Source organism: Gymnoscopelus braueri, assembly GCF_963280865.1.
Source record: "Gymnoscopelus braueri genome assembly, chromosome: 14".
Taxonomy (NCBI): Eukaryota; Metazoa; Chordata; class Actinopteri; order Myctophiformes; family Myctophidae; genus Gymnoscopelus; species Gymnoscopelus braueri.
The window spans coordinates 20,952,388-20,980,338 of NC_137619.1; the positions used below are offsets into that span (position 1 = coordinate 20,952,388).

The 27,951-nt window shown below is 43.0% G+C and overlaps 1 protein-coding gene across 2 annotated transcripts in view; it reads right to left on the reverse strand.

Moving 5' to 3' along the window:
* Nucleotides 1–27,951, reverse strand: part of ehbp1 (EH domain binding protein 1) — a 211,459-nt gene that overhangs the window by 126,188 nt on the left and 57,320 nt on the right. For both annotated transcript variants that reach the window (XM_080448704.1, XM_080448703.1), the window contains exons 6-10: nucleotides 21,414–21,595; nucleotides 19,385–19,524; nucleotides 14,503–14,634; nucleotides 12,572–12,881; nucleotides 7,745–8,006 (exon numbers count right to left, since the gene is read on the reverse strand). In XM_080448704.1, the coding sequence (XP_080304830.1) occupies nucleotides 7,745–8,006; nucleotides 12,572–12,881; nucleotides 14,503–14,634; nucleotides 19,385–19,524; nucleotides 21,414–21,595 (1,026 nt within the window). The remainder of the gene's footprint in view (nucleotides 1–7,744; nucleotides 8,007–12,571; nucleotides 12,882–14,502; nucleotides 14,635–19,384; nucleotides 19,525–21,413; nucleotides 21,596–27,951) is intronic.

Consider the following 27,951-nt stretch of genomic DNA (forward strand, 5'->3'; position numbering starts at 1 on the left):
TTGTTATTTTTGTTATTTAGTTTGATTAACCAAAAATTGCAAAAATAGCACTGTGTCGCATTGTAGATGCGACGCCATTTTGGGAAATAGGGTTATTTTATTAAAATCGATTATTTTTTATAATCGATTAAATCAGGTAGTTCAAACCTACTTCCTGCCCACAAGACCCTAGAAGATAGGGTCAGATATTCCTAAAGACAAGTTGAACAAGTTGAAGCTAAGAAAAAGGCTGCTTGTAGAAGGAGCCGTCCCAGAGTGATGTTGCTGCTCTGTCCAGAAGTTGAGAAAGTAGAGGGATGGAAGTTATGAAGGTAGGATCCCTATGTTCAGAGAGATCTGAACATAGGGATCCTACCTTTGGATGTGTCAGATAGATGGTTCAAAATATTTAGGAAATGACCACATCCATGGCCCCTGACCACGAGTCCAGTCCCACCATCCTTCCATGTCTGGTGACATAATTTACATATTTAGAGTTTAAGCATAGAGTAGATCTAGAGTTTATCTTCTAGAGTAACTTAAAACAAGCGTACTGTAACTGTAAAACACATTTCTATTCCTAGCGCAACAAAATGAGAAGCATCCCATAATATTAAGTTCAAGGGTCAGAGCCACAGAGTTCTTCAGACCAATCTCAATAAAACATTTTCCCTACACAATATATTGAAGATAAACAGCTTCTGTCCAGCGACACAAGTGGTGATTAAGGCTCTTTCTCTGATTCCACACGTGCCTCATCTAAGACTGAATCCAAGCAGAACCCTTTATAGAAAATAACCCATTACCAATCTATCCATTCATTGCCTTAACTGTTATCAGCCTTTTGAAACAGGACCAGTAGCCCAGGAAAACAAAACAAATCAGTTAGTTCGGCGAATTTTGAGCATTTGGGCCATAATGTCTAATGACCATGTCCCATTCCTCTCTTCCCCCTGCTTGGTGACAGCTGTGCCCTGCAGCACCACACCACAACAGGAACCCCAGTGATTGGACCTCCGCTGCATTTGGAGCAGGAACTGAGTCTCGACTCTCTCAGCAGATCCAATAACAAGACCACTCAAAGAGAGCAAATGGGGTTGGAGGGGACTGGGTGGGTGGGGTCCCATACAGGGGGAAGAGAAGGACATTGAGAAGTACTGCCTTACCCCAAACTCCTCTAACGGATTATTCTCCTAATATTACATAGCTTATGGAAGGACCAGCCGGGCAAAATGAGAGCCAGTGTGTTCAATGCCCCTGGTCTCAAGCAGGGACGGACCTATTTATTACCTGGGGTCATGCTCACTCACTTTTCATTGCTTATTAGTTGAGCTGTGAAGCGATGCGAAACTATTGCAATGACGCTGTCTGTCTGTCTGTATGCATGCATGTCACTCTGTCTAAATTAGTCCACCAGAGAGAGGGTGCTGAAAACGCCAACATCACGCTCAAACCGGACAAACTAAGCTCACCTCTAGGTTGTTTAAATGTATTCATGGTTTAAATTAAACATTCAGCAAAACAATAATTTGACAATACAAGATTTCCATCGCTGATAATTAACAGAAACCGCAGTTACTAGTATCAGTTGAGCAAGTGATCATGCAGTTTTCAGTGTCGACAGTAGGTAAGCAGCAATTAAACAATGAAATGGGAAAAGTAGGCATCTTTCAAATGTCACGAGTAAACGTCACATACCGCTCCATTAATTACTTACATGACCTACAGTAGGTACTTCCGAGGTAGGAAAACATTGGTCCACATTATGAAAGACAGGATGAAAGACTGGTGATAGAAAGACGAGACGCCCTTAAATACAGAAGAGGGGTCATGACAGGACAGAAAACATCTGTCCCGTTCGCTCACATACTATTAAAAAAACGATAAAAAAGACGCCCAGAGTATCATCCCAGCAACCTCCGCAAAACTCTGCAGTGTCTGTGCGGTCCCCTTCCCGGGCGAACCCTCGGTGCAAGCTAATTAAGAAATATCACAGCCTTGTGCGAACTCAATTAAATAATGCTAATTTATTCTAATTTCAATTTGGAGCCAGCCCGCGCCGTGAAAACAAAAGGCTGGGAACGGAGAGAGGCCTCTGGCCTCTGGCTCCCCTGGTGTGGAAGCTCTCACATCCCTCCCTCACTAAACTGTGGTTAATTTGGAGCCTTTGATTAACTTAAAGCAGTGGTTCTCAACCGGTGGGCCGGGGACCACTGGTGGGGCGAGAGGGTATTGCAATTGGGCCCCCAAATAATTGGCAAAACACAAAGATTTATAATATAACATTAATATAAAGAAAGTGATAACAATAAATAAGAACCAATACTATACTACGTATAGGTTCCATTGATCCAAGGTGAAGAAAAGGTTGAGAACCACAGACTTAAAGAGATGTGATGTGCTACCAGGAGGTGGGAAAGGAAACAACATTAGCTAGGGTATTGGTTCAATGGGGGTGTACAGTGTGTGTGTGTGTGTGTGTGTGTGTGTGTGTGTGTGTGTGTGTGTGTGTGTGTGTGTGTGTGTGTGTGTGTGTACATTTCGATCTCACAGATATGCTACTTTTGTGTGACACTGTTAGTATTGATCAAGCAGGGCATTAATTAACGAAAAAACACCAAAAGTTAAAATATGGAGGTTTCTGCCCAACAGTGACGACGTACATCTTGTATTTATTCATGATCAATAAAAGGTACAGTACCACGTGAACTCTAATTCAGTGCAGTACTATCAAAAAGATATGCGTAACTACAGACACATTCAAACTAATTTAACCCATTCCGGGAACGCATCTGTGTCATTTTAGATTTGAGCAATTACCATTATTTTACATTTGGCTATTAAAAATCACACCCTGTGTGAAGGAAGCGGTGCCTTTGATGAGTTTATTTAATTGGGCTATATATGAACTAGAGAAACAATGTTAAATCCCTGTAAATTCAAAATTGGCCTCCTGGTGGCGCTATAACAGGGCAATGTGAAAAGGGGGGCAATTCTTCCTGGGCCTAGTGGGAATATGCGTGGAAAGTTTCACGGAAATTGCACACTGCGTTCATGTTGTGGGCACGTGTGCAGTGTTGCTTCTTTGCCGTGCCTCCTGGTGGCGCTATAACAGGGCAATGTGAAAAGGGGGGCAATTATTCCTGGGCCTAGTGGGAATATGATTTGCGTGACATTTGCAGAAAATGTGTAAAAGTATTTTAAAAACAATTGTTTTGCCAAAATTGGCCTCCTGGTGGCGCTATAACAGGGCAATGTGAAAAGGGAGGCAATTCTTCCTGGGCCTAGTGGGAATATGCGTGGAAATATCACGGAAATTGCACACTGCGTTCATGTTGTGTGCACGTGTGCAGTGTTGCTTCTTTGCCGTGCTCATACGGACGGACGGACGGACGGACGGACACACAGACACGGTCAAATGTAGAGCGGCTGGCACCGCTAAAAATAGCAGATATACAAGCTCACAGAGCGGCACAGAGTGCTTGTAGATCTGCTATTTTTGAAAAATCGTGAACATTTCTGCAAATCTTTGAATATATATATATTTTTAAGCGAACATTTGTAACTCAAATCTTTGCTTCTGGAGGTCCCTGGAACAAAATATTTTACAAATGTTCGCTTTAAAAAAATATATACATTAAAAGATTTGCACTCATTTACAGGATTTTTCAAAAATAGTCAAAGACATCTAAAATGACACAGTTGGCATGCTTTCCCGGATTGAATGGGTTAAAGCACTAATGTAAAGATGTTTTATGTGTGCCCAAGTCAACGTTTGCCTGCATCTTGATATTTCAGCTAATAGCCGACAGTTGAAGATCCAAGTTTTACTGCTTCTCAAAGCCTTTATGTAAATACGGAGATAACGTCGAACTTCTTGCTCATCTCAAACTTTTCCCTGGCTGGCTTCCAACTTTTCTTTATATGAAAATAAGACACATAATTCATGAAGCGGAAACCTGATGAAAATCCAAAAGATCAGAGCATCTAAGTGTAGAGTGAGCCGCCTACGAACAAAAAGATAGCGAGAGAAAAAGTCAATGGATTGGGAGGGGGGGGTCAGTGACAGCCGGAAGGAATGGGAGGAATGAGGGGAACGCTAGAGTGCAGGGAGGAGTGAAATCAGTGAGGGAGAGATGGACTGAATCGGGGCCCAGGCGGAGCTCGCGACCCGACCGACAGGAACCTTTCCCCTCCTCTGTTCATTTAAATTAATCCTGGCGATGTTTCCATCTTTCCGGCATCCTTCACAGACGCTGAGCTTGCACTCGGTGCCCTTTGAGGACAGAGTATGGGGTTATGTACTGTAGGCGGGGACATCCAACAAGAGGCTGGTAAACCTCTGTTTTCACACCGTCTCTGGCCAGCTCCCAGGTATGAATGCACACCTGGGGATGTTTGACTGGTGCACATATGTAGAGTAAGCTCCAGTTCTCTTTTAAGTTCAGCAACAAACAAACAACCAACAAGAGACATAGTTCAATGCCTGCGTAGCAGGATTATTCTTCAAGGACATGATACTGTACATTCAACAAACCTTCCCTCGGGCAAGTTATGGTTTAAAGAAAAGAGGGATACAAAATCATTAACCACATACTTTCAACTCCAATCTCCAAACTCCAAATGAATAAAGGTAATGTCGGTTACACTGCAGCGGTTCAGTATGACTGCATCTAATGTCTTGAAAGAATTGCCATTGGATGAGCTGCACTGGCAACCGTCCAGTGCTCTGAGCTCTTGCGAGGGCTTCATGTAAATCCAATCCATGTGTGTCACACATATGTATGTGGCGTTAAGTGAGCACACGCCATATGTCCTGTAGATGTCCTGATTTGCTACAGGCTGCTGCTGAAGAGGCCATTTCAATGCAATGACATGGAGGTTACCGCTACACACCTGAAGCAAAGTTCAACACCATCTTCCTTCTCCTATTTTAAATTTTGAATTTAAAAAAAAAGTATAAAAATGTGGAAATTATTCCAAGTTAAGCCAAATTAGCGTGGCACATCCATTTGGAACACATATAATGGATATGCGTTGAAACAGGGCGTGCTAATCTCCCACGGGCGGCCCAGGCATGATTCCATTCAACGAGACGGGAGTGGGATTTCTCAAGACCCCTTCAGGGAAAGTTGTAAAGGTATAAATGGGAATCGTGTTCCTTTTTTTTCTCAATGTATCAATTTCTATTCAAACTCAGAGATTAGGAATAGTTGTCTTGCTCCATGTGTGTGGATGTATGCATGTGTTTTTTTTTTTTTTATTATCTTGGCCTACAACCCATTGTTGGTGTGAGTGGAGGGTGCAAATGAATATGCACACGCACACGCACACACACACACACACACACACACACACACACACACGTTTCATATGAGAGAGATAGAGGTTAACTATGTTTTGGGGGAGGGTTACACCTGCTGAAATACATATTCAGTGAGCTGAGCCGTGGGCATAAAAGGGCCTCTATCAGAATACATACAGAGTCAGGATGGCAACACACAGATAGAAGGACACACAAACACATGCATACATTAACACACCTACACACACACACACACACACAGATATAGTCATATGTCATAGAAGCGCACACACACAAACACATCGATGCTGCACAGACATGCCAACACGCAAACAGACACATCTGCACTCCACATTCATAGTGTGATGTGTTGGCTTCGTCCTGGCCCCTCATTGTGGGAACGTCTCCCCTCTTAATCCTCTCTGACTTCATACATTCAAAGGTCATCTCACTGCCTACACACCGATGCTGTGTGTGTGTGTGTGTGTGTGTGTGTGTGTGCACACACACACACGTGCGCGTCACGGTGCTTGGTGCGAATAAGAAAAAGTAAAAAAAAGAAGAAAAAAAAACAGACACCTATTCACACTGGCTGTGTACATCAACAAACACTGCAGGTTCTATACCGTCCCCACTGTCAACAATCTCTCTCTCTTCCACCACTTTATTCCCTCCATCTTTCACCTCTCCTCTCTCCCTCAGCATTCTCCCCTTCCCCCCGCCCATTCTCTCTACCCACCTCCCCTCCTTTCGTTCCCCCATCCCTCTCTCCCTCCCTACCTCTCTCCCACCCGCCGCCCCCAGAGCTCCAGAGGCAGGGGCAGCTCTTGGCGAAGTGTGGCCCCACCACAGGCCACTGGCTCTGGGTAATTAAAGTGGTTTAGGCCCCCTCACCCACGGTCACAGGCAACTGCAGCTGGGTGATAAAGGCACTGTGCCATAATTACATAGACGGCCAGTGACGCCACCCAGCTACACTAAAACACACAGCTAGCCAGCCTGCACAGGGTGGGAGGAGGGAGGGTGTGTGTGTGTGTGTGTGTGTGTGTGTGTGTGTGTGTGTGTGTGTGTGTGTGTGTGTGTGTGTGTGTGTGTGTGTGTGTGTGTGTGTGTGTGTGTGTGTGTGTGTGCGCGCGCGTATGTTATGTGCGTGTGGTGTGTGTAACTCTGTACAGTAAGAGAGAGAGAGTGTATGTGTGTGCGTGTGTGTGTGTGTGTGCGTGCGTGCGTGTGCGTGCATGTGTGACCCCCCCACATGTGATCGCTCTGCTGTGGTTAAGCCCCCAATGTTTAAGCCCCACATACACTCATTGGCCCCCTCCAAATGCACACACACACACACATACACCACCACCACCCCAACACCCCAGCCAATCATTCTCCGCCAGTGGTCTGTCTCAGTCTGCGAGTCTGTGTGACCGTCAGCCATTTAATTACAGCGAGCTGTGATTTACCTAATTTAAATAAATAAATAAACATATGAAAACACCCCAATAAACAAATACCTATATTCAAATTAGGTGCTGTGGTGGGAGAGCTCCGTGAGCATACAGAATAGAGCAGTAGATGGGATTTCACGGGCGGGGAAAAAAGCTAATATAAGGGGTGGCTGGACGTGGACACACGTGCACGTCGCACGCCGGGCGTGTGCGCGCACACTTTACAAAGTTGACACTCACTTATTATAACTAGACGGAAACGCAGTGCAGAATGAGCCGCGGTGCAGAGGTGTGTGGATGTGTGTGTATTTTGCTGGGACACTGTAGGGGTGTGTGTGTGGTTGGTTACGTACCGTTTTACCGTGTAGACTAGACACCCTGTCATTCAAAACTAATTCTCTGTTCTGGGGATGGTGTCGCACAGATATTCCCAAACTTCTCCATGCAAAGGAACCCCCAAATAGCTATAGCCTCTGCCTGTGTCCCACCGACATGGGTTTCAAAAAAGCCGATAAATAGCAAGATCTCCAATCTCCAAGCTCACAACGTGCAGCAGCGTGATGTGTTGTGAGCTTGTAAATGTGCTATCTTTTACGGTTGGCCAATCAGGGAAGCCAGTGCCAAAAACACTGAGTATTTTATTGTGTACTGTCTGGTTCAACGTGGAAAACGTCAAAGGGGGTGGACTCTTATGAAAGTATAAAGATATAGTTCTTGGATTATATTATCATCATACCAGTGTTGTTGTTTTTTAAAGGTATGTTCAACTTACCTGTGGTGTATAAAATGGTTGTATTTCTGACTTTCTGCTCCCAATTCATCCGACTCACCTTCACATATAGAATCTATGACACTTTTGAAATTTCTCCATTGAATTTTTAGGTGTTGAAAACCTCTTTGCCGATGTAATGTGTGCATTGCCTGTGAAATGGCAACCCTAACAAACATACACCCTGTGTGCAATAGATGGCACCAGAATTCTGTGGTGTTCTAACGTTCCTAATAATAGAAACTGGCTCACCTTAGGGGAGGACGAGGCCAGCTCTCTCCCCACTAGGGCTGCTACTGGGCTTGGTCCGCCTGGCTGTGCCCGCGCCTTGTCTGGGCCAGAGCCAAGCCTGGAGGCCTGGGGACTGGGGCTGGGACAGGGGCTGGAGGCTGTGACGACGGGGGGCTGCGGAGCTCTCCTCTTCTGGATGGAGGCGGGGCTGATGTCCATGGAGGGAGCACCCGCCGAGGACTGTACCGGGCTGGAGGTCCTCGGCTCGTAGAATGGATTTGACCTGAGAGGAGACAAACGCTGGTTACAGGTGGTTGATTTTATAGACATGGATAAACCACTTAAGACCTATCTGAAAACAGCTAAAGCCAATGCGAATCTAGATCGGAAATTTTCACGTAAAATCCCCAAATATGGACGAAAGGTCAAAAGTGGTTAAAAACCATGTTTGTGAACAGAATCTCAACCACAATGACAATCAGCAGCTTCACATTATATGCGTATCATTATAATCTCAGGGATATAGACAGTACATTTCCATTATACATTTGTATACATATTTATACATGATTATATTAAATAGTGCTATTACTCAGGGGGGGAAACAAAATGAATTGGTGAGATTGGTGCATTTGAATGTAAAACAACAAGACAGGTTAGGTAACGTAAGACGCAGGTGCACTGAGGTCAACCCCTACTGACCTCATATCCTGAGTGACCAGGTTAGACCACTGACAGATAGACACACACACACACACACACACACCCACACACACACAGTATCTCCTTATCTTTACACAGGCATGTTTGGGGGGCTGGAAGTGAGGGGAACTGCCGCAGGACATTCACTCAACATGCAACAAACTCTGCACTAAGAGAGAGAGAGAGAGAGAGAGAGAGAGAGAGAGGGGTTTTAAAGAAGACTTGGCGTCTTCTTATATACACTTTGTTTAGTCCATAGACAAGACGCCCATAGAGAGAGAGAGTGTGTGTGTGTGTGTGTGTGTGTGTGTGTGTGTGTGTGTGTGTGTGTGTGTGTGTGTGTGTGTGTGTGTGTGTGTGTGTGTGTGTGTGAGAGAGAGACGAGAGTGTGTTTAGCTAAATACAATCACTGTAAAGTTGAGAGAGAGAGAGAGAGAGAGAGAGAGAGAGAGCGAGAGCGAGAGAGAGAGTGACATTACGAAAGACAAGACATCCTGATTGACTAGGTACCTGGCTGACAGATGGGGTTAGGACCACTCGGTGTCTTTCTGACCTCTGGTCCGCAGCCAGTCAATGGGGGGGGGGAGCATTGGGCTTTACCAGACCATCACAGACTACAAATGGCATGTGAATAGAACCCAGTCAAAACACCGGGCTGGCCTCTTGAACCTACTATTCTGCAGAGCTGTGTCCTTGTGTAAGGACTGAGAATAAATAAACAGAGCAGCCACTAACCTGTCTGTCTGTGCGCTGACAGGTTAGAGCAGTGGTTTCCAAACGTTTTGGGCCAAAGGAAGGCACGTCAAAAAGGGAAAGTCAAAATCTTGTGTTGTTTTTATCTAATGTTTATCATGGTATTCATTATTGTATTATATAGACAGTAATTGGCACAGTCCTCAGGGGTAGGAGGGGAACGTAATTCTTATGTTTTTGATTTGTATATGCTGTCATAATTTTTTTGCGCCCTGAAATAAAAAATACATTAAAAAGATATATATATCTGTATTCATATCTGTGCAAAATAACCTCAAGCTTGTAGATTTACTAAAATATATTTAAAAGTTTTTCAACTTTGACAATACTGTAAATGAGTGCGCTTTTTATGGTGGTTATCACAAAATCCCAAGACACACCTGAACTTGGCATCGTCTTTAGACAAACTGGGAACTGATTTGACTGTGGCGCGTTGTTATTTAACTCATTGAGTGCCATTAACGTGTTTCACGTGTTTTAGCGCTATGGTGCAACGTGCCATTAACGTGTTTCACGTGTTTTTGAAAAAACGAGAAAAAAAGTTTCAAAAAAACTAAAAAAAAAAAGAAATCTTCCTGAACCCAAGATATCATTATCTGAAGATGTGCAGCTCCATCCACTCCTTGTTTAACTTATAACTGAAAAAGGCTGTATCTCGCTTCCTAAGCACTTTTTTTTTACTTTGAAAAAATAAAAAAATTAAAATTGTAATGGCCAGAAATAGATATTAACACATCAGGTGCCAGCATTTTTTCATAACAACTTACCGTGGGTGCCAGCATTCTCCCCATTGATTGCGCTTTGCTGTTTAAAGCTCTAGACTCCACGACCAGCAAATCCACGTAAAAAAAAGCATCCATTCATGTAGCGCGAGGACCCTGGCTACAGCCTGGAACCATAACATTTCACTCGCAAGTTACAACCGGGACGGATCGCGCATCGCGCATGAGCGGTTTTCCACACCGGAAACAGATTCGGAGATGTAGGCGTTTTAAAGAAGGAAATAGACAGGAAGCGGATGGAAGCCATGTTTTTGTTTCCGGTGATCCATTTGGCCTATCCTTCTTAGGATCACAATGGGTACTCCCAGAGCTGCTCTAGCCCCGCACGAAAAAAACAAAAAGACTGAAAACACGGTTCAGACCGTGAACGGCACCAGAGCGCTACTATGTGAAAACACGGTCCAGACCGTGATCGGCACCCGATGTGTTAATAATTATGGCACTCAATGAGTTAATTTGTTTTCTATTTTTTAAATGGTCTCACACAGACACCAAAGACAAAATCTAAGCTTTTGATTTTGTCTGTATGGCTTGTAAACTGGTTGAACCAGTACTGACCCACAATTTCTACAAGTTCTAGAATCTGGGAGATTGGACCCTACAGTACATGTATCCTCAAACCAAAATGGCAGCATCCAGGAACTGTTCATCTTGGTAGAGCACGGGTCTTCAATAGGGGGTCCTCAAAGTTACAACAGGGGGTCCGCCAAATCTTTGTGTGGTGGGGAACATTAGCCGAAAATACAAGCTACAAGCTCAAGTACAGAGCCAATGGTAAAGTTGACTAAATATTGAGGGTTTAAAGGTTAAATATCTGAAAATACACATTAACATGAATCCAACTATCTATGAGATCTATGAAAAAGTTTAATCTGCAACACAATTTTATACAATATGTAGTGGTGGGTCCCTGCTTCATCTCTCTCTGAGCTAAGGGGTCCTTGGCCTGAAAAACGCTGAAGACCCCTGTGGTAGAGGAGTGGTGCTGAGTGAGCGAAAGAAGGTTGGAAGAAAGGAATACAACAAACGAAGGAGGGAGAGAGGGAATCGAGGGTAGATGGAGAGAAGGAACAACAGAAGGAGGGAAAGAGCTTGGAAGAACAGATGGCAAGCAAATATTAAAGTGGAAGGAGCAAAGAAGGAAGGGATTGAAGGAAGATGGGAAGGGGTGGATTGAGGGAATGAGAGAGTGAAGAGAAGGGAGGGTAGACAAGGTGAAGGAATGCAGCAAAACAACAGACTCCTTGTTTGTGTTGAAAGAGCTGCCTCGTCACTCTGCTGGGGGTGGGGGCTTCAGACCAGGAGGAAGAGTAGAGGAAGACGAGGGTCACAGTCAAATCCAAAGTGCTAATGTAACCCATTAAGGGAATAGGTAACCGGGAAAGCATCTGTCGTTTTAGATTTTAACCACTTTTAACCATTATTTTATACTTTGGCTATTCAAAATAGCAGATATACAAGCTCGTAGTGCGGCATCTGAGTGCCGCACAACGAGCAAATCTTTTAATACAATATTTTAAGTATTAAAGTATTCAAATCTTTGCTTCTGGGGAGGTACCTGGAACAAAATATTTTAAGATGGGGGTCCGCGGCCAAATACATATAATTTTGGGGGTCCTTGACATGAAAAAGTTTGAGAACCACTTGATATTACAGCAACATACTGTAAGTGTTTCAGAGAGCTGTTAGGATTTAGAAGACATTTGTAGAATCTGCCTCAGGTCTTCTTGGGTTAACCACATGAACGCTTGAGTCCCTATTTTGAATCAGATGTTGGGGCAAACGTTCAGCAACAATAGCAGACCTACAAATTCACATTGCGTTGTAGTGCAGATCGTGGATCGAAAGAGATTTGGTGTAGAAGGAAAGAAATCAGCGGACCAAGTCCCTGAAGCCCTGGGGGACCCTGGTCAACTAAGTATATGGAGTTAAACTGGTTAACTATGTGAGTTAGTAAGTTAACTCACAGTAAGTTAACACTGTATTTTGCAGTGCAGGGAGAGTAGGACCAAATGGTAAGGTCACACTCTCTGATTTAAATTAACACTGCAGGTTTTACTGTGCATTCCTTTTTGTATTTCAGTAGTAAAGTTTAGAACGTAGAAACTTTAGTCACTGCTGCCACTGACGCAACTTCAGAATATCTACTAATCTCCTATTTAACTGCAATCTTCTTTTTTGTAATTCACAACTGTTGTTTTTTTGTTGTTAACTTTATTTGACCGCATCAAAAATGTGGGGCTCTACTGTACCTCAATATGAAACTTGAGGTTTAAATGGACATCGAGCGAGCGAGCGAGCGAAAGAAAGAAATAGGGGACAGTGTAAGAGAAGGAGTGAGACTTTTGAGAGTAGAAAAAAATAAAAAAAAGCATATTGGAGGCACAGAGATCATCTAATGTGTATACCAGAGCTCATGTTATCTGCTTTTTTGTGACATTTTTGTACTGGGAACACAACTGGTCTCTCTCACCCATGGGTCTCTCACCCATGTACTATCCAAATGTAAATGTGTTACACGGATAGGCTTTAACGTGCTCAGTCGTGCATTCCTTCTATTTTACGTGAAAATAGAAGAAAACTGTAGGGCCCTTCCTCCCTCATTACTCACTCATCCAGTTCCTCCTCTTCGGTGCGGGAGGTGTCAGCGTACAGGTATTTGCTCATGTCCACTGGCCGAACCCCTTTCCTCTGCCTGGGTCTGGGAGGCTCGGGGTCAGCCTGGTTCTGCCCTGGGTCAAGGTCAGGGTCAGGGTCAGGGTCGGGATCGGGGTCTGGGTCCGGGTCGTCAAAGGGGTTCCCCGGGACAGCGTCTGTTTGGGTCTCTGGTTCGTCGGGGTCGCTGAAAGGGTTGGAGAAGTCGTGATCGTAGTACGAGTCCTCGTCAACCCGCTGGCGTAGGATGGTCTGGGTGGAGGGGTCTGATGGTAACAAGAGAGTACTGTATATGAGACTGAGGGCTGCAACAATCCATTCGTTTCTTAGCCATTATTATCCTATTTTCTTTCTTTATTTTGGAAACATTTCACATTTAATGGCATGCCCAAAGTAGGGAATTGTTCACAGATTATTTTATTAACACATTGAGTGCCAAAAACGGTCCGGACCGTTTTTGAGAAGCCATGCATTGTGTGCCAAAAACGGTTATGACCGTTTTTGGGAAAAAAAAAAAAATATGTTTTTATTTTTTTCATTTTTTTTTCTTCACAGCACCAGGAGATATCATTTTTCGAAGATTTAGACTCCAATCCACTTCCTGGTTAACTTATGACTTCAAAAGCCTGTATCTCGGCTCCTGTGTACTTTTTTTCTAAAATATGTATTTTTGACTATTTTCGACTATTTTCAACTGGCTGCAACTATGGAGCGGATTACCTAATGTTTTAAAAAAAAATCCTCCGATTGTACGAGACCTCTATGTGTGTAATGAGGGGATCACCTTGAGGACGGTGATCACTGAAAATATTTTGTGACTACTTGAAAAAGGTTAAAAAATGGTTAAAAATCCAGGCACCGACTGTACCCTGTTTTAAAAAAGCCCTGGCACTCAATGTGTTAAATGATCAATAATCGATATTTTGTATTAATTGATTACAGGTAAATGTATTAATTTGTTTAACTGTTGCACCCCTATAATGAACAAACTCATAAAGTAATGGAGGGTTAAAATGGTTTATATATTTATTTTACATCCTATAAACACAATTTGCCATCTTTCATGTCTAGCACACAATGCTAAATCTTCAATTAAAGTAAAAGCGCAGTTGCTTTTACAACGTTTTCTTGAGAGAGAACACATTCAGATGATATGCTTGAATACAAAAAAAACAGAGGGTAACACACACTCGCTCTGATTAAAAGGTAGCTAAAAAAAGCAAACATACCATCAGGTGAGGGCTACAGGTTTGATGACGTGTCAATGCTATGTGTCAATGATCAATCATGTGTTTTCACCATGATTTAATCACCCGGTGCAGGATGTCATCATCCTCAACAGTCAAGATTAATCCCTTTTACAGAGTAGAGTAGTAGCTCACCTCAGAACTACTGAATGCAAAACTTGCTATCCGACTCACTGTCTCTTCACTGAGCGACATAAGTTAGACTATCAACACATTAATGGAATAGTGTGATCAGTCATACTATGGTACATCTGACCTTCTGACACTCCTGATTAAGTGCTGGTTGTAATGTTGGCAATTTAACTTTGCTTTTATGAAATATCCGAGACTATTAAGATTTTATGGAAGATGCTTCTGAACATATTGCGAGTTTGACCACTTCAAATACTCTAATCTCAAAATAATAACCAAAAATAGCCTACAGTATCTACAAGCAGCAACGCATTGAGAGCTTGTAGATAGGCTATTTTCGCAACGCAACATGCTTCCATAGAAGACATGCTGTCTTCTATGGAATGCAAATCACTGAAATGAGTCGTGGCATACATGCGACATACATAAAAACAATCAAGATTTTGAATCCTAAAAGCTGTCAGCTTTCATTTTATTAACTGAACCAACATCAAAAGGTCACGCGTACCTTCCTCGTCGGGGTCGCCAAACGGGTTGAGGTCGTTTGGGTCGTCATCAGGGTCTTCAAAGGGATTGTTGCTCATGGCGGGGAGCATGTCCTGATCCTCGTCTTCCAGGAAGTTAAGCTTGCTGATCAGCTCTGTCGACCACGGTTCCAAAAATGGAAAACAAAAATTAGAAGATGGTGAACAATAAAGTAAGTGTTTAAGTAAGAATAAACAATAAAGTAAAAAAATCAAGAACTACAGAGGGAATAAACAACATCAAGGTAATGGCCACCGTCACAACTACAACCCCACAATGGAGAGATTAGGGGGAGAAAAAATTAACAGGGAAAACATCCACAAAATGAAATAAACCAAACAATATAGCAAAAACTCTGCCTGTTGGAGTGAACCACACACATTGTAAAAGCTTGAGTTCCAACAGCCCGAACCACCCTGAGCTCCACTACCATCTCAGTCAACTGGACGTCCCACTGAGGCATTCTGGGAAAATGTATTTAGCGAGGGGGGTGGGGTGCCGGGCAGGAGGTTACCGTTGGAGACAGCGAGGGAGTTGCTATGGTGATCCTAGCAAGCCAGTCCAAGATTCACTCACTTCATCTTCAGCGCCGTTACTGTAACCCGGCTCGCACGTTGCCAGGGTGTGTATGTGTGTGACTTCAAAAAGAATGTGACGTGTGTGTTTGTGTGTCAAAGAGAATGCCAATTAGTGTTGCTGTGAGAAAAACGTGAGAATCTGTGCACAGGCAGCGAGCAGTGTGTGTGTGTGTGTGTGTGTGTGTGTGTGTGTGTGTGTGTGTGTGTGTGTGTGTGTGTGTAGACATGTGAGTAGGAGCTATGTGAAGTGGTTTTAAGTGATAAGAGCTGTGGCATTTCTCCTGGCCTCTTAAAATTACACATTCATCATCCATACAAGGCCTTGATGCAAGCCAAAGTGCATGTGAGTGTGTCAAATGTTGTGTGCAATTACATTATATGTGCCAACATTTACCAACCAAAATCATTTGTGTAACCCAGTTGTCCAGTGTATGATAATATGACTCAATCAATAGAAAGGTACATAATAATACCTTAATGGACATCTCACAATGATAACAGTCATATTTAAAACTACCTGCACGCATATCAGCTAAACAGAAACCACCCAAAAACAGACTCTCCCCCCCTCCATATTTTATGTTTTTTCATAAATTAATGCCCTACTTCATCATACAAGAGTGTCACACAAAAGTAGTGAAAATAGCAGATCTACAAGGTATGTGTGTGTGTGCGTGCGTGTGCGTGCTTTTAAGACTTTGTCAATTTCAGTTTCCATTTGACAGCCATTTCCTGGTTTGGTTCACTACCAACTGCAGAAGAACAAAAAGGCGGACTTTGGGGCAGAATCGAGAAGAGGGAAAGGGAGACATAAGGAAGTGAGACAGGATGACAGCCCAACCAATGTGTACAACTATTACATCACCACCAGGTGGACCATGTCACAACATGTACTGGGATTAACTGTATGACCAAGACCACAACACAATCACAACACCAATGTCTCTGACAGAGAGAGAGAGAGAGAGAGAGAGAGAGAGAGGGGTTGTGAGGTAGAGAAAGAGAAACCAGAGAAAGTCAGAGAGAGACAGACAGACATTGTAAGGGAAAGTGAAGACTGTGAAAGAATAGAATGTGAAAAAGTGGAGTTAAAAACAGAATAGGAAGACAGCTAAGAAATGAAATGAGAGGAGTTAAAAACAGAAAAGGGAGAAAGGGGAGATGGCTGAAGGGATGAAATGAGAGCACAACGAGAGACAATGGAGAGTGTCTGAAGTGTCGGTGAAAGGGAAGGAGCGACGAAAGAAAGGTGAAAAGGAAACCTTGGGAGGAAGCGGCAGGCTTAGTGCACGTTTTGCGTGCTCGCTTTAGGACACCATCGTCATCATCATCATCATCTAAGCAGCTGAGGGCATTCAACTGGTTTACAATCTCTGTAAACGACAGGGCCACACAGGAAGGGAGGAAGGTAGAGAAGGAGTGAGCACAGCAAAATAACACACCACCCAAAGAGAGATTACACACTCACGCACATTCATAATATGTGTGGGCACATAATATGAAGGCCCAATGGAGCACATACACACAAACTCCTGTGCACATCATATGATTTCATGCATGGGTGTATAGAACGTATGTACAATATACATGGTGTGTATATATACTGTGTATAGTTCACATTTCCGAGTACATTCTTATGTTTGATGTTAGCATTATAGTGCTGGTAATGATATTAGCATTGGTATTTAATTGGCTGAGCAAAAAGTCAGTGGTTCCAGCTAAAAGTCCGGAATTCTAAATGTACTTGAGTAAAAGTATAAAAGTATCAAAATGTACTTAAAGTACCAAAAGTTAAAGTACTCATTATACAAAATGTTTCAAGTTTTCAAATGTATACAAATCTTTTGAAAATAGCAGATCTACAAGCTCACAATGCATCGCGCTTGTAGATCGGCTATTTTCTAATGGCCAATATAGGGCTGAAGTGGTTACTGTATGTTTTGTAATAATAATCAAAATCTACAAAGTACAAAGTAACTAAAGTTTTCAAATAATTGTAGCGGAGTATAAGTACAATATTTGACTCTGAGATGTAGTGGAGTAGAAGTAAAAATTAGAAATTGGAAATACTTGAGTAAAGTAAAAAATACCTCAAAATTGTACTTAAGTACAGTACTTGAGTACATGTACTTAAAGACGTTTACCAAAATCCATTTGAAAACAATTTCTCACACTGTTCTCAGGTCAAATATTGATGTGCGATTAAAATGCGATTAATTTTGATTAACTCTTTCACTGCCAAGAGTATTTTCATAAAGTACTCCCCCAGTGCCAGCAATTTGCGTTTTTTTTTATTTTGTAATTTTGTAATTTTTCATTCAAATAAATTATCTGATTGGGTTTTTAAACCCATAATACAGTTCTACCAGTAGAGAGCAACAAATCGACACATTGATGACCTCGCTGGCTCACTCGCCCCCTCCCAAACAGGCTCACGTCACATCCGGTCATAACCGGATGTTTACATTTTCGACAATCGTTGATCGGGCTAAATTACGATGTGATACACGACTACGATGACTGATCGTCACCCAGACCAAAGAGAGTAGAAGTAGACCTCTCCGTTCGTTTTTTATACCGTGTGAAAAACCGTGACTTTCCCTATTCTGGCCGAAAATGACCGCGGGAAAAAAATGAGAACCGGAAACGGAATCTGCGTCATGAAACCGGAACCCAATGAGTCTGAAGGAGTCAGGAAGCGAAAGTGATCATGAAAAATAAACAGAATAGCGCGACCACAGTCAAAAGTAAAAACTCGGGATTTCTCGTGCTGGCAGGGAGGGTACTCGGGAAAAACTCGGGATATCTCGGGGCGTGGCACTGAGAGAGTTAATTAATTACAAAGCCTCTAATTTTTTTAATCGAGTCCCAGCCCTAGTATATACAGTATGATATATATACAGTATATCACACTGTGATAGCTAGGTGGCTAGGTCAATAGCAGCAAAAGGGATGGAAACAATAATCGGGGGGGTGGTTGTCATGGCTTTGAGCTGGGGCTTTGATTGATTGATTGATGTAGTTTATTTAGAAAGACATGAGAATAGTACATGACAGTACATAACAGTACATGGAAGTACAAATTCACAATACAAGGTCTACTAAACTGGAAACCCTCATTAAGCATAACGCTTGTTTAAGATGAGAACCCATGCTTTGGAGCACCTTCCTCGCATCTGACACATATGGTGAGTGGAGCATAGCTGTATAGGCGCCCAATTCATACATATAGATTCACAAGGTATATACATATAGATGAGCCCAACAGCGAAACAGAGAAGGGGGAAAAAAAGAACACAAGAGGCGTTATGTGAAGTGTGTGCTTTGAAGAGCTGAATTAAGCCGAGCGGCACAAAGTGGGATTCATACATTAGAGCACAGTATGAAAACTCTGTTTTTGGATGGCTGAATGGGAGGAAGCAAGCCACCGTTAACCCAACAACGTGTGTGTGTGTGTGTGTGTGTGTGTGTGTGTGTGTGTGTGTGTGTGTGTGTGCGCTCACTGCTCAGTCATCGGTGTACAAACGTAGACTAAATCAAACACACACGCACAAGAACCTACAACTTAGCATTGGAATCAAGGCGATAATAAACCTGTAACACTGGATATTAATGCTATAAGGATCATTATGCTCTCAAATAAGCACTCGCACATATTAGTTAATTACATTTATTTTTAAGAAATTATTTTTGAAATCCTTTGGAGTTACATCATGACAAGGTAACTACACAACCCAAACCTCTACCAAAGTGGTGTTGCCCTTTAACCACTTAAACCCTATATTAAGGGTTCTGTAATTGGACCGCTCCCTTGTTTCTCTCTACACCAAATCTCTCAAGATTAGGGACACTAGGGTAAATGTCGTTTAAAGAGGTGAAAGAATGAAGGAAAGATACACACACACACACTACACAAATAGTATTGTAACATATGAATTAAATAACTCCTCTGGCACTGTCAACTTGGGGGTATCTTAGTGGCAAAGCCAGTCAGGTCAAGGTCAAGGTTCTCTTTATTTGTCTCCCATAGGAGAAATTTCCCTGTACACCCAATGTTTTTGCCCAAAGTATCCGAAATAATAGCTCACAACGCATTGCGACACGTTGTGAGCTTGCAGGTCGGCTATTTTCAGGTTAATGTTCCCACAAGAATATGGATGCTAGGGTTCAAGTGGTTAGTACACACCTACCACACACTGTAGGTACAGAACTACTCACTTCACCTGACTTGTAAGCTTAGGCATGACAAGTCATCACAAGTCATGCATATTCAAAAAGGTGTTTCACCTGAAATCTTAGCTGCCTTCTCTTCCTGGTTGACCCTGTTCTCCTCCTCTTCACCTTCATCCTCCTCAAAGTCGTCCAGGTTGCCGATGTCCGCCTGCTTCATACTCATCAGGCTGGCAAGGCTCTGCATGTCCTCATCGCTGACACACAAACACACACCAATAATATACAGTATTAGCCTATAGTATGTAGGGATATCAAACACTGAATCTACTGTCAGTAGAGAATAGATCTTTTTATTTCTTACGAGACAGCCTACACAGCAAAATCATGTGTGTTAATTTATCCAGATCAGTTTTGTACACATTTTGTGTGTACACTCTTTTTTACTGTGAAATGCAAAAATGGACACGACACGTTAGGTAGAGCTAGAAAACCACATTGATACATGATGGAGTGAAAGAATGAATGAACATTAGAAACACACACACCTGCCCATGGCTACACATCACACCCAGGGATTAACACAGCCACCCCACCCACCTTTTTATCTGTCTGTCTTTTTCTCTCCATCACCCTTTCCTCAATGCTCCCCTCCTTCTGCAATCTGCCAATTCTTTCATAGATGCATTCTGTTCTGTCATTCTAGTTGTTTTCAAAGTGGGGGGGGGTGCACGTCCTCAGCGCAGCAAATTTTATATACACTACATGTTTAATTAAATGTACAACTTAAGACTGTTGAATGTTATAAGATTGTTAAACAGCAGATCTACAAGCTCACAATGTGTCCTGCTGCGACACATTGTGAGCTTGAAGATTATTTTATGCCATTTTGCAATATATCCTCTATCCGTCCATTCTCCGTCCATTCTCCACTGAACCGCTATTCGTCCCTCCTCCATCAAACGTCTATTCATCCATCTATCACCCATTCTCCATTTGCCCATTCAACGTCGAGCGAAATACCATTCATCCATCCATCCTCCCTCCAACTAGCTATAGTCCATCCATCCTACATATCCAACTTTTCATTATTGCTCAACTTTGATGATGTATTCTGTCTCATGCCTTTTCTATCACTCACTCCCCTCTTTCCTCATCCCTCTATTACTTCCACCCCCACTCCATCTTTCTATTCCTCCCTCATGATAATTTCTGTATTCTCTTCTCTCTGTTCTTTGTGTTTAGCGCGTGTGTGCGCGCGTGTGTGAGGTTCATTTGAGATGATGTGATGGAATTTGTTTGTGTGTGGCAGACATCATTCCCTCAAGGGTTAACAGGGGTTGCGCGCCATCGACCCGCAGCCCTCGACACAACAAAGGCCTGGACTCGTCTAACGCTCTGCATGTGACTGCATGTGTGTGTCTGAGTGTATTTGCCCAGTGTGTAAAAGAAAGTTGTTACCATCAAAGGAGAATGTATGGGGATGACCAACAAACATTGTCTCTGGGCGTGTGTGTGTGTGTGTGTGTGTGTGTGTGTGTGTGTGTGTGTGTGTGTGTGTGTGTGTGTGTTGTCGTGTGCGTAAATGGAAATGGTTACGATCAAAGGAATAATAACTAACACTGTGCGAGTGTGTTTACATAAAAGGAACAAAGATCAATTGAACAAAGACAACTTTCCAGAGATTAGCTTCAGTTGTTTTCAAAGGAAGGCAATGTCATACCCAGCATAACTCTGTACTCCATTAAAAACAATATTGTTTTCTAAACTTTTGTAATAGAAAATAAATCTCAGTAAAATAATAGATTTTAAAATACTGTAAATTTTAAAGTCATAGAAGCCCTGCCCTAGTAATGTGTAATGTAACTTCCAGGCATCATTTACAGTAACTCCATCCAAATTCTACTATGTTTCCAATAACAAATGAATAATCACATTCACTGTAATGTAAGAACGTGGCTGGGAAGGGTCTCCCTTCATGGAAGGCAATGCCTCCATTCCTGATTATCAAAATGAATTGAAAAAGCAATCAAATGAATCGATAGTTGCAGCCCTTATAAAGATAATATTGAAAATGGCAACAGCTTCGCATTAACCCATTCACACATCTGTGTCATTTTATAAATGCAGACAAATGTAGACTCACGTGGCCTTGCCCTCCCTGAGGAAGATGCAGGACAGAGAGAACTGCAGGGTGGCCGACACCACCTTCTTGGACAGCGGCTTGAACTTGAGCTTGACGTCCGTCTGCGTGGGCATGGGGCTGGCATACTGCTTCATGTTGATGCTGCTGGTGGCCAGGGCCTTCCTGCGACCCGACGGAGACTCCTGGATGGAGGGAGGGAGGGAGGGAGGGATGAGATAGAGGGGGAGAGAAAGGGAGAGGTTAACGATTAATTGCAATTGTACTGTACAGGTTTCGGTGGCGTTTTGCTTTAGACTAGTGGTTCTCAAAACATTTTCTTGTCAAGGACCCTCAAATTGATATGGATTTGTCTGCAGACCCCCCCCACTTGAAAAGATGTTGTGCCAGGGACCATAAGGGAAGACTTTTTCAGATTTAGCAGGATCTACGACCTCACAACGTGTCGCATCATGACATGTTGCGACTTATCCAAAGCGTATATATTTACGTATAATATTTAGTTCCAGGGACCCCCAGAAGCAAAGATTTGAGTTACAAATGTTCGCTTTAAAAAATATATATATTCAAAGATTTGTGCAGATTTTCACGATTTATTTTTTTTTTTGCAGATCTACATACTCATAGCACAGCACTCGGTGCGGCGCTATGAGCTTGTATATCTACTATTTTTGAATAGCCAAAGTATAAAATAATGGTTATAGCTAAAATCTAAAATGACACTCCCTCAAGGACCCCTGGGGGTGCCCGAGACCCCACTTTGAGAACCACTGCTTTCGACACACTGCTAGTCAGCTATTGACGTCAATGAAACTAAATGTAGTTTGTGAGAGAGACAAAGGAACAGGGAGAGACAGAGTTTTGAGGAAGAGCTGACTTGCCCCCTTGTTATGGGTCTGTTTTTACACTATCGTTAAATTAACACTGCGGATTTTGCTGTGAAATGTACCCGTCTATTTTTACCGTTTTTCCTTTCCAGAGAGCTGATATTCAAGAAGGTTATCTAACAGAAACGACATCATGTCGTTCTCGGTCCCTCATAAATTCCTTTGTCAGATCCCTGAGAAATTTCCCATCACAGTCCACACCGAGGCCAGCTTTAGTCAACTACACATGCACACACGCATGTGCGCACACACACACACACACACTCACATACCACAGAGCAGTGCTTCGGGGGCTAGCAGTCAAATTGGAATTGGGAAACATGCCACAGACCAGTGATAAGAGAATCAGTGACATGGCACAGTGTGTGTGCATGTACAGACGCTCATAGGCGCGCGTGTGCGTGTGTATGTGTGTGCGAGAGGGAGACAGAGAGAGAGAGACAGCACTGCCCACAAGCCTCGTCAGTAAACTAAACAGTTGGAGACTTTTTTTTAGGGTGGATGCCACACACACACACACACACACACACACACACACACACACACACACACACACACACACACACACACACACACACACACACACACACACACACACACACACACACACACACACACACACACACACACACACACACACACACGGGGTGATGTATGCACCATGCTGACAGTGAATAGGAGATTGTCTCTATTGTCGCTACTGTAACATTTGTCTCTTTTTTTTTCACTTGTACATCCTCATTTTCCTGAAGATAAACAAACTGTGATGCACTGGGTTGGTTCATTCACTCAAAATGTCTCTTCACTGCCCATGAGGTACAAAAAGCAGCAGTTGCAGCTGCAGTAGCAGTAGTCACTCCCTCTCTCTTTATCTCCCTTTCTCTGTGTCACATCTCTCCATCTCTTTTTTTGTCTCCATGTCTCTATTTGGACCTGAACAAAAACAGGCCTGTTGGTTTTACATACACACTTGTGTTTCATTGTACTTTTCTGCTGTGTATTGAGCCCTTAGGATCCAGGCTCTGCACAAAAGCTCACAAAGCTCTGGCTGGCCAGCTCCCTTCACACAATACACAGACACACACACACACACACACACACACACACACACACACACAGGTGTGCATGGGAGATGAGATGATATGGGCTCTTTACATCGCCTGCTACCTGATGTCTTCTTTCCCTATTTCTCTCTCACACACACACACAACTCTCTGAGGCTCTCGTTCTCCATTTTTCTGGTGCAGACTCAATCTCAGCCTTATCACTGAGGACCATGGGGCGTTTACGCACACTCACACACACAGTTATTATCAGTACAAACTGTTGACGCTGCTGTTAATACAGTGAGAAACCTGGCCAGGCAAACACAATATGAGTGTCCACCAGATGAGCATCAGTTGAGGCTAAAACGTTTCTGAATGAACCACTACTAAGAAGGCGTCGACCCCAAATAAAGCTGCCTTTGTCTCTTATGTACGTCACAGTAAAATCCTCAGTATTCCTTTATCCCTCCGTTATAACAAAAAAAGCGTGTACAACTGTTACTCTGAGTACATTTGCACGTTTGTACTAGGCGGCAAGGAAGCTCCGCTGGATTTGAGGATAAATAGGAAGTCATTATCAGCATGCAGATCCCATTAATGGCCCAGCAGATGTCACTATTTCACCTCCTCCTTAAATTAATGATAAAGTAGGGTATGCTTCTAATCTAGGGCTTCTTCTACCGAGTGAAGACCCGCCCTCGCTGCGGTTGCAGCCAATAGCAGTCGTTTCCGGTTACAGTTTGGGGCCTGAAGTTCAAAGATGGCGGCTTTGAATTCATCAAAAAAGTGGCTTCAAAACGGGTCAGCAGAAACCAATGGGACTCCCTTCGTCCATATTTTTTGTAGTCGAGAGTTAAATTCAGGATCATACTTGTTGACTTGTCCTTTGTATCAGACCCCAGGTCAGTGTTTTTGATGTCCCTACATCAGCTCTACACTCTGAACAAAACCATCTCCACTGTGAATCGGTAAGCCACCGGCCTACGTAGGGGACTACCACGGACCGCTTGACTAGACCTCAGGTGACTCAACCAGCTGCAACGTCGCCGACTAGCACTGATGTTCAATGATCAGCCAGCCCGTCGTTGCTGAGGTTAATACATTGACATCGCTTTCTTGAGGTCCAGTCCATATATGTACATAATGTGGGTGCCCATCACAGACCCAAAACACACATTCAGAGACCACAACCACTTTGCACAGAGAACCTCACTTTACGGCCAGATTATTCACTGTCTAATTAGCAAAAATGGAGATGGACACGCCACCAAGGCATTTACCCCATGCAGCATTAGACTCCATAAATCTAAATAAGGCCCCTCTAGCATTCCCTAGAGAAAAGTTTGAATCAAGTGTCAGACCCTGTCATCGTTAAGAGTCCCACGTGGCAATCAATAAGGCATGCTATGACCACAGCGGCGTAACGAGGAAACAGTGGGCCCCGACGCGGGGTGGTCACCGTGGGCCCTCAAACCACGGCTGCCGGGGATTTTAGACAGAACAGACCACAGAAAACAGCACAAACTGCGCATTTCGGTCTATAAACCAAGAGGACAGCAGCGTACTGTACAGTAGTTACGAGGTCTAGATGAACGTGTACCTCGCCGCTTCTGACTTCCAGTGTTGCCAGATTTTGCGAGAGAAACAAGCAACCAGGTCGATGATTTTTTTTTTTTTACCGACGGCACGGGTGGGCCCCAAATGACTCTGGGCTCCAACGCAACTGCGTTGTCTGCGTCATGCTAGTTACGCGACTGTATGACCATACTGTTGTTGACAGAGCTGACTTATGCTCTTGACTTGGAAGATATCGAGCTAGGCTTAAAAGGCAAGCTTAAAGAGTTTGAGAAATATGGCGACCTCTACTCTCCTATCTTGACAAGGGAACTACTGATTAAAATGTGGTTACAGGATTATTTTAGTTATTTAATTTTGTATTGTTGTCTCTAATTATTTTACTTCTATTATCTATGGATATTGTTTGGTGTGTGATTTATCTGATGCCCTGATTGATTGTTGTAAACATCCCCTTAAACATTCCCTTTTGATTTATGTCGGCTTGTAACCACATAAAGTAAATCCTATATACTTAGGCTAACACTGGCACCCCAAATAAGATTTTTGGCCTATCCAGATTGGAATCAGGTTGTTGTCTAAAAAACTAAACAAAACCACATGGTTTTGTGAATCAGATTTGAATCACATTCCAAAAGCGCCTTGTTCAGACTGCATAAAACCAATCTGACTCCCATCTGGATACAAAATCAGATTTGGGATGGATTTGGATTGCCAGTGTGAAAAAGGCCTTAGTTGACCGGAGTCCCTCAGGGGTCTATATTAGGCCCCCTACTTTTTCCCCTCTTCACTAAATATTTTTGCTGAAAATAGCCCATCTACAAGCTCAGGTCTTTATTCACCCAATGTTTGCCCCAGAATAGACAGTAGGGTTCGTCTATTTAAGGTAATTACGCTGACAAAGGGATAAAAAAATTATGTTTAATATCAAGGCAGGTAATGTGTTAAGTTCACGATTCGATTCGATATGGTTATAGGCCTATCATTATTAATTATTAGGCTATTGAGTCTTGCTTTGTAAAGAAAAAAACTTGTTTCTCAAGAAGTAATTTTAATTGGAATAATAACAATTATAAATAACAAATGAGAATCTAGAATAATAAAACGTTTAACATAATAATATAAACTTTGGGTTTAACAATAACTGTCATTGACATTTTCAGATGAGATTTTTTCCCACACCAAGTGACTGCTTTCCAAAGTTTGCAGGCCCTGGGTAGGCAACCAGGCCTGGTGGAGACCTGTGCTCTGAGGAGCACACCGTTCTAGTTAAGGCAATCAATTCTACATGGCTCAGCCCTTCAGTAACTCTTGCCTTCATGTTCTCATACATCGCAGGCAACACACTTGTGCTCAAATGCGATCTGCTTGGCAATTTAAATCTAGTGTTCTCCACCACTGAAAAAGGGTCGCATGTCACCCTGACTGCGCTTGTTATTTCTTGAGCACGACCCACGGGTCGAATGATGTGCGAGTTTGGGATTGTTGGCTGTCATCTTTTTACCGGACAGATGGGGAAATGAAAGGACGCAGACTGGATGCTACAATGTAACACTACTATCGTCAACTCGTCTGTCGCGAGAATCGCAATACGGCTTGTAATTTCGATACAAAGTATCGAACATCAAATTCGATATGTATCAAGTATCGCGACACGCTTACTGCCACTGTGCTGAACGGTCGACATGGACACTTGACTTTTCCAGCTGATATTTGAGCCTCGTCTACAGCAACAAGGGGCAGGAGGGTGGCAGTAGGATAACAACACCTCCGCCACCACCAAAGGAGAACAGAATGAGGAGAAAAAAGACCTCCCTCCTTCCCTCCCTCTAAACGTCTTATCTCCTGGCAGATTACGGACCAGCTATTATATGAAGCTAATAGTGCGTATAGATACTTTACCATATGACAAATACATCCAACACTTAACATGGGAGCTGGAGGTGGGGTTGTGGGATTTAGTAAAAATTATGGAGAGGTGGGAGGTGTGTGTGTGTGTGTGTAGGGGTGGGGGTTCTGTAAAAAGGAAAGGAATTACTTAAAGGGCAAGACCACTTAGAGGTAGAGGTTTGGGTTATGGTGGGCAAAGGTGGGCAAGAAATCTAAAATAATTTCTCCATCGACTATAAATTGATAATTCAAAATATGCTCCTCATTGACTTACATTGTACGGCAAAACCACTCTGGAGGAGCTCTTTTAAGCCCGTAAACGAACCCAAACAAAGCGGATACTGACAGTATAGAACATCACAAAACAACTATTTGAAGATCCGGATCCGCGGATCCAGTCCGGGTTTCCTTCCCAATAAAAATAGCAAAATCCATAGGAAGTTGACATTTTTATATAACAAAAAAAACAGTACTGAGTTTTGTGATGTTCTATACGGTCCCAACAGCCTTCTCTTTCTTTGCGTTCGTTTACGGGCTTAAAAGAGGTCCTCCAGAGCCTCTTCACCATACAATGTACGTCAATGAGGAGCATATTTTAACTCTCTCAGTGCCACGCCCCGAGATATCCCGAGTTTTTCCCGAGTACCCTCAGTGCCAGCACGAGAAATCCCGAGTTTTTACTTTTGACTGTGGTCGCGCTATTCTGTTTATTTTTCATGATCACTTTCGCTTCCTGACTCCTTCAGACTCACCCGGAGCCAGATGTAAAAAAAAAAAATCATTTCCGGGTCACGTTGTTTTTCTCCGGTGATTTTCGAACAGAATAGGGAAAGTCACGGTTTTTCACACGGTATAAAAAGCGAACGGAGAGGTCCACGTCTACTCTCTTTGGTCTGGGTGACGATCAGTCATCGTAGTCGTGTATCGCATCGTAATTTAGCCCGATCAACGATTGTCGAAAATGTCAACATCCGGTTAGGACCGGATATGACGTGAGCCTGTTTGGGAGGGGGCGAGTGAGCCAGCGAGGTCATCAATGTGTCGATTTGTTGCTCTCTACTGGTAGAACTGTATTATGGGTTTAAAAACCCAATCAGATCATTTATTTGAATGAAAAATTACAAAAAAAAAAAAAAAAAAAAA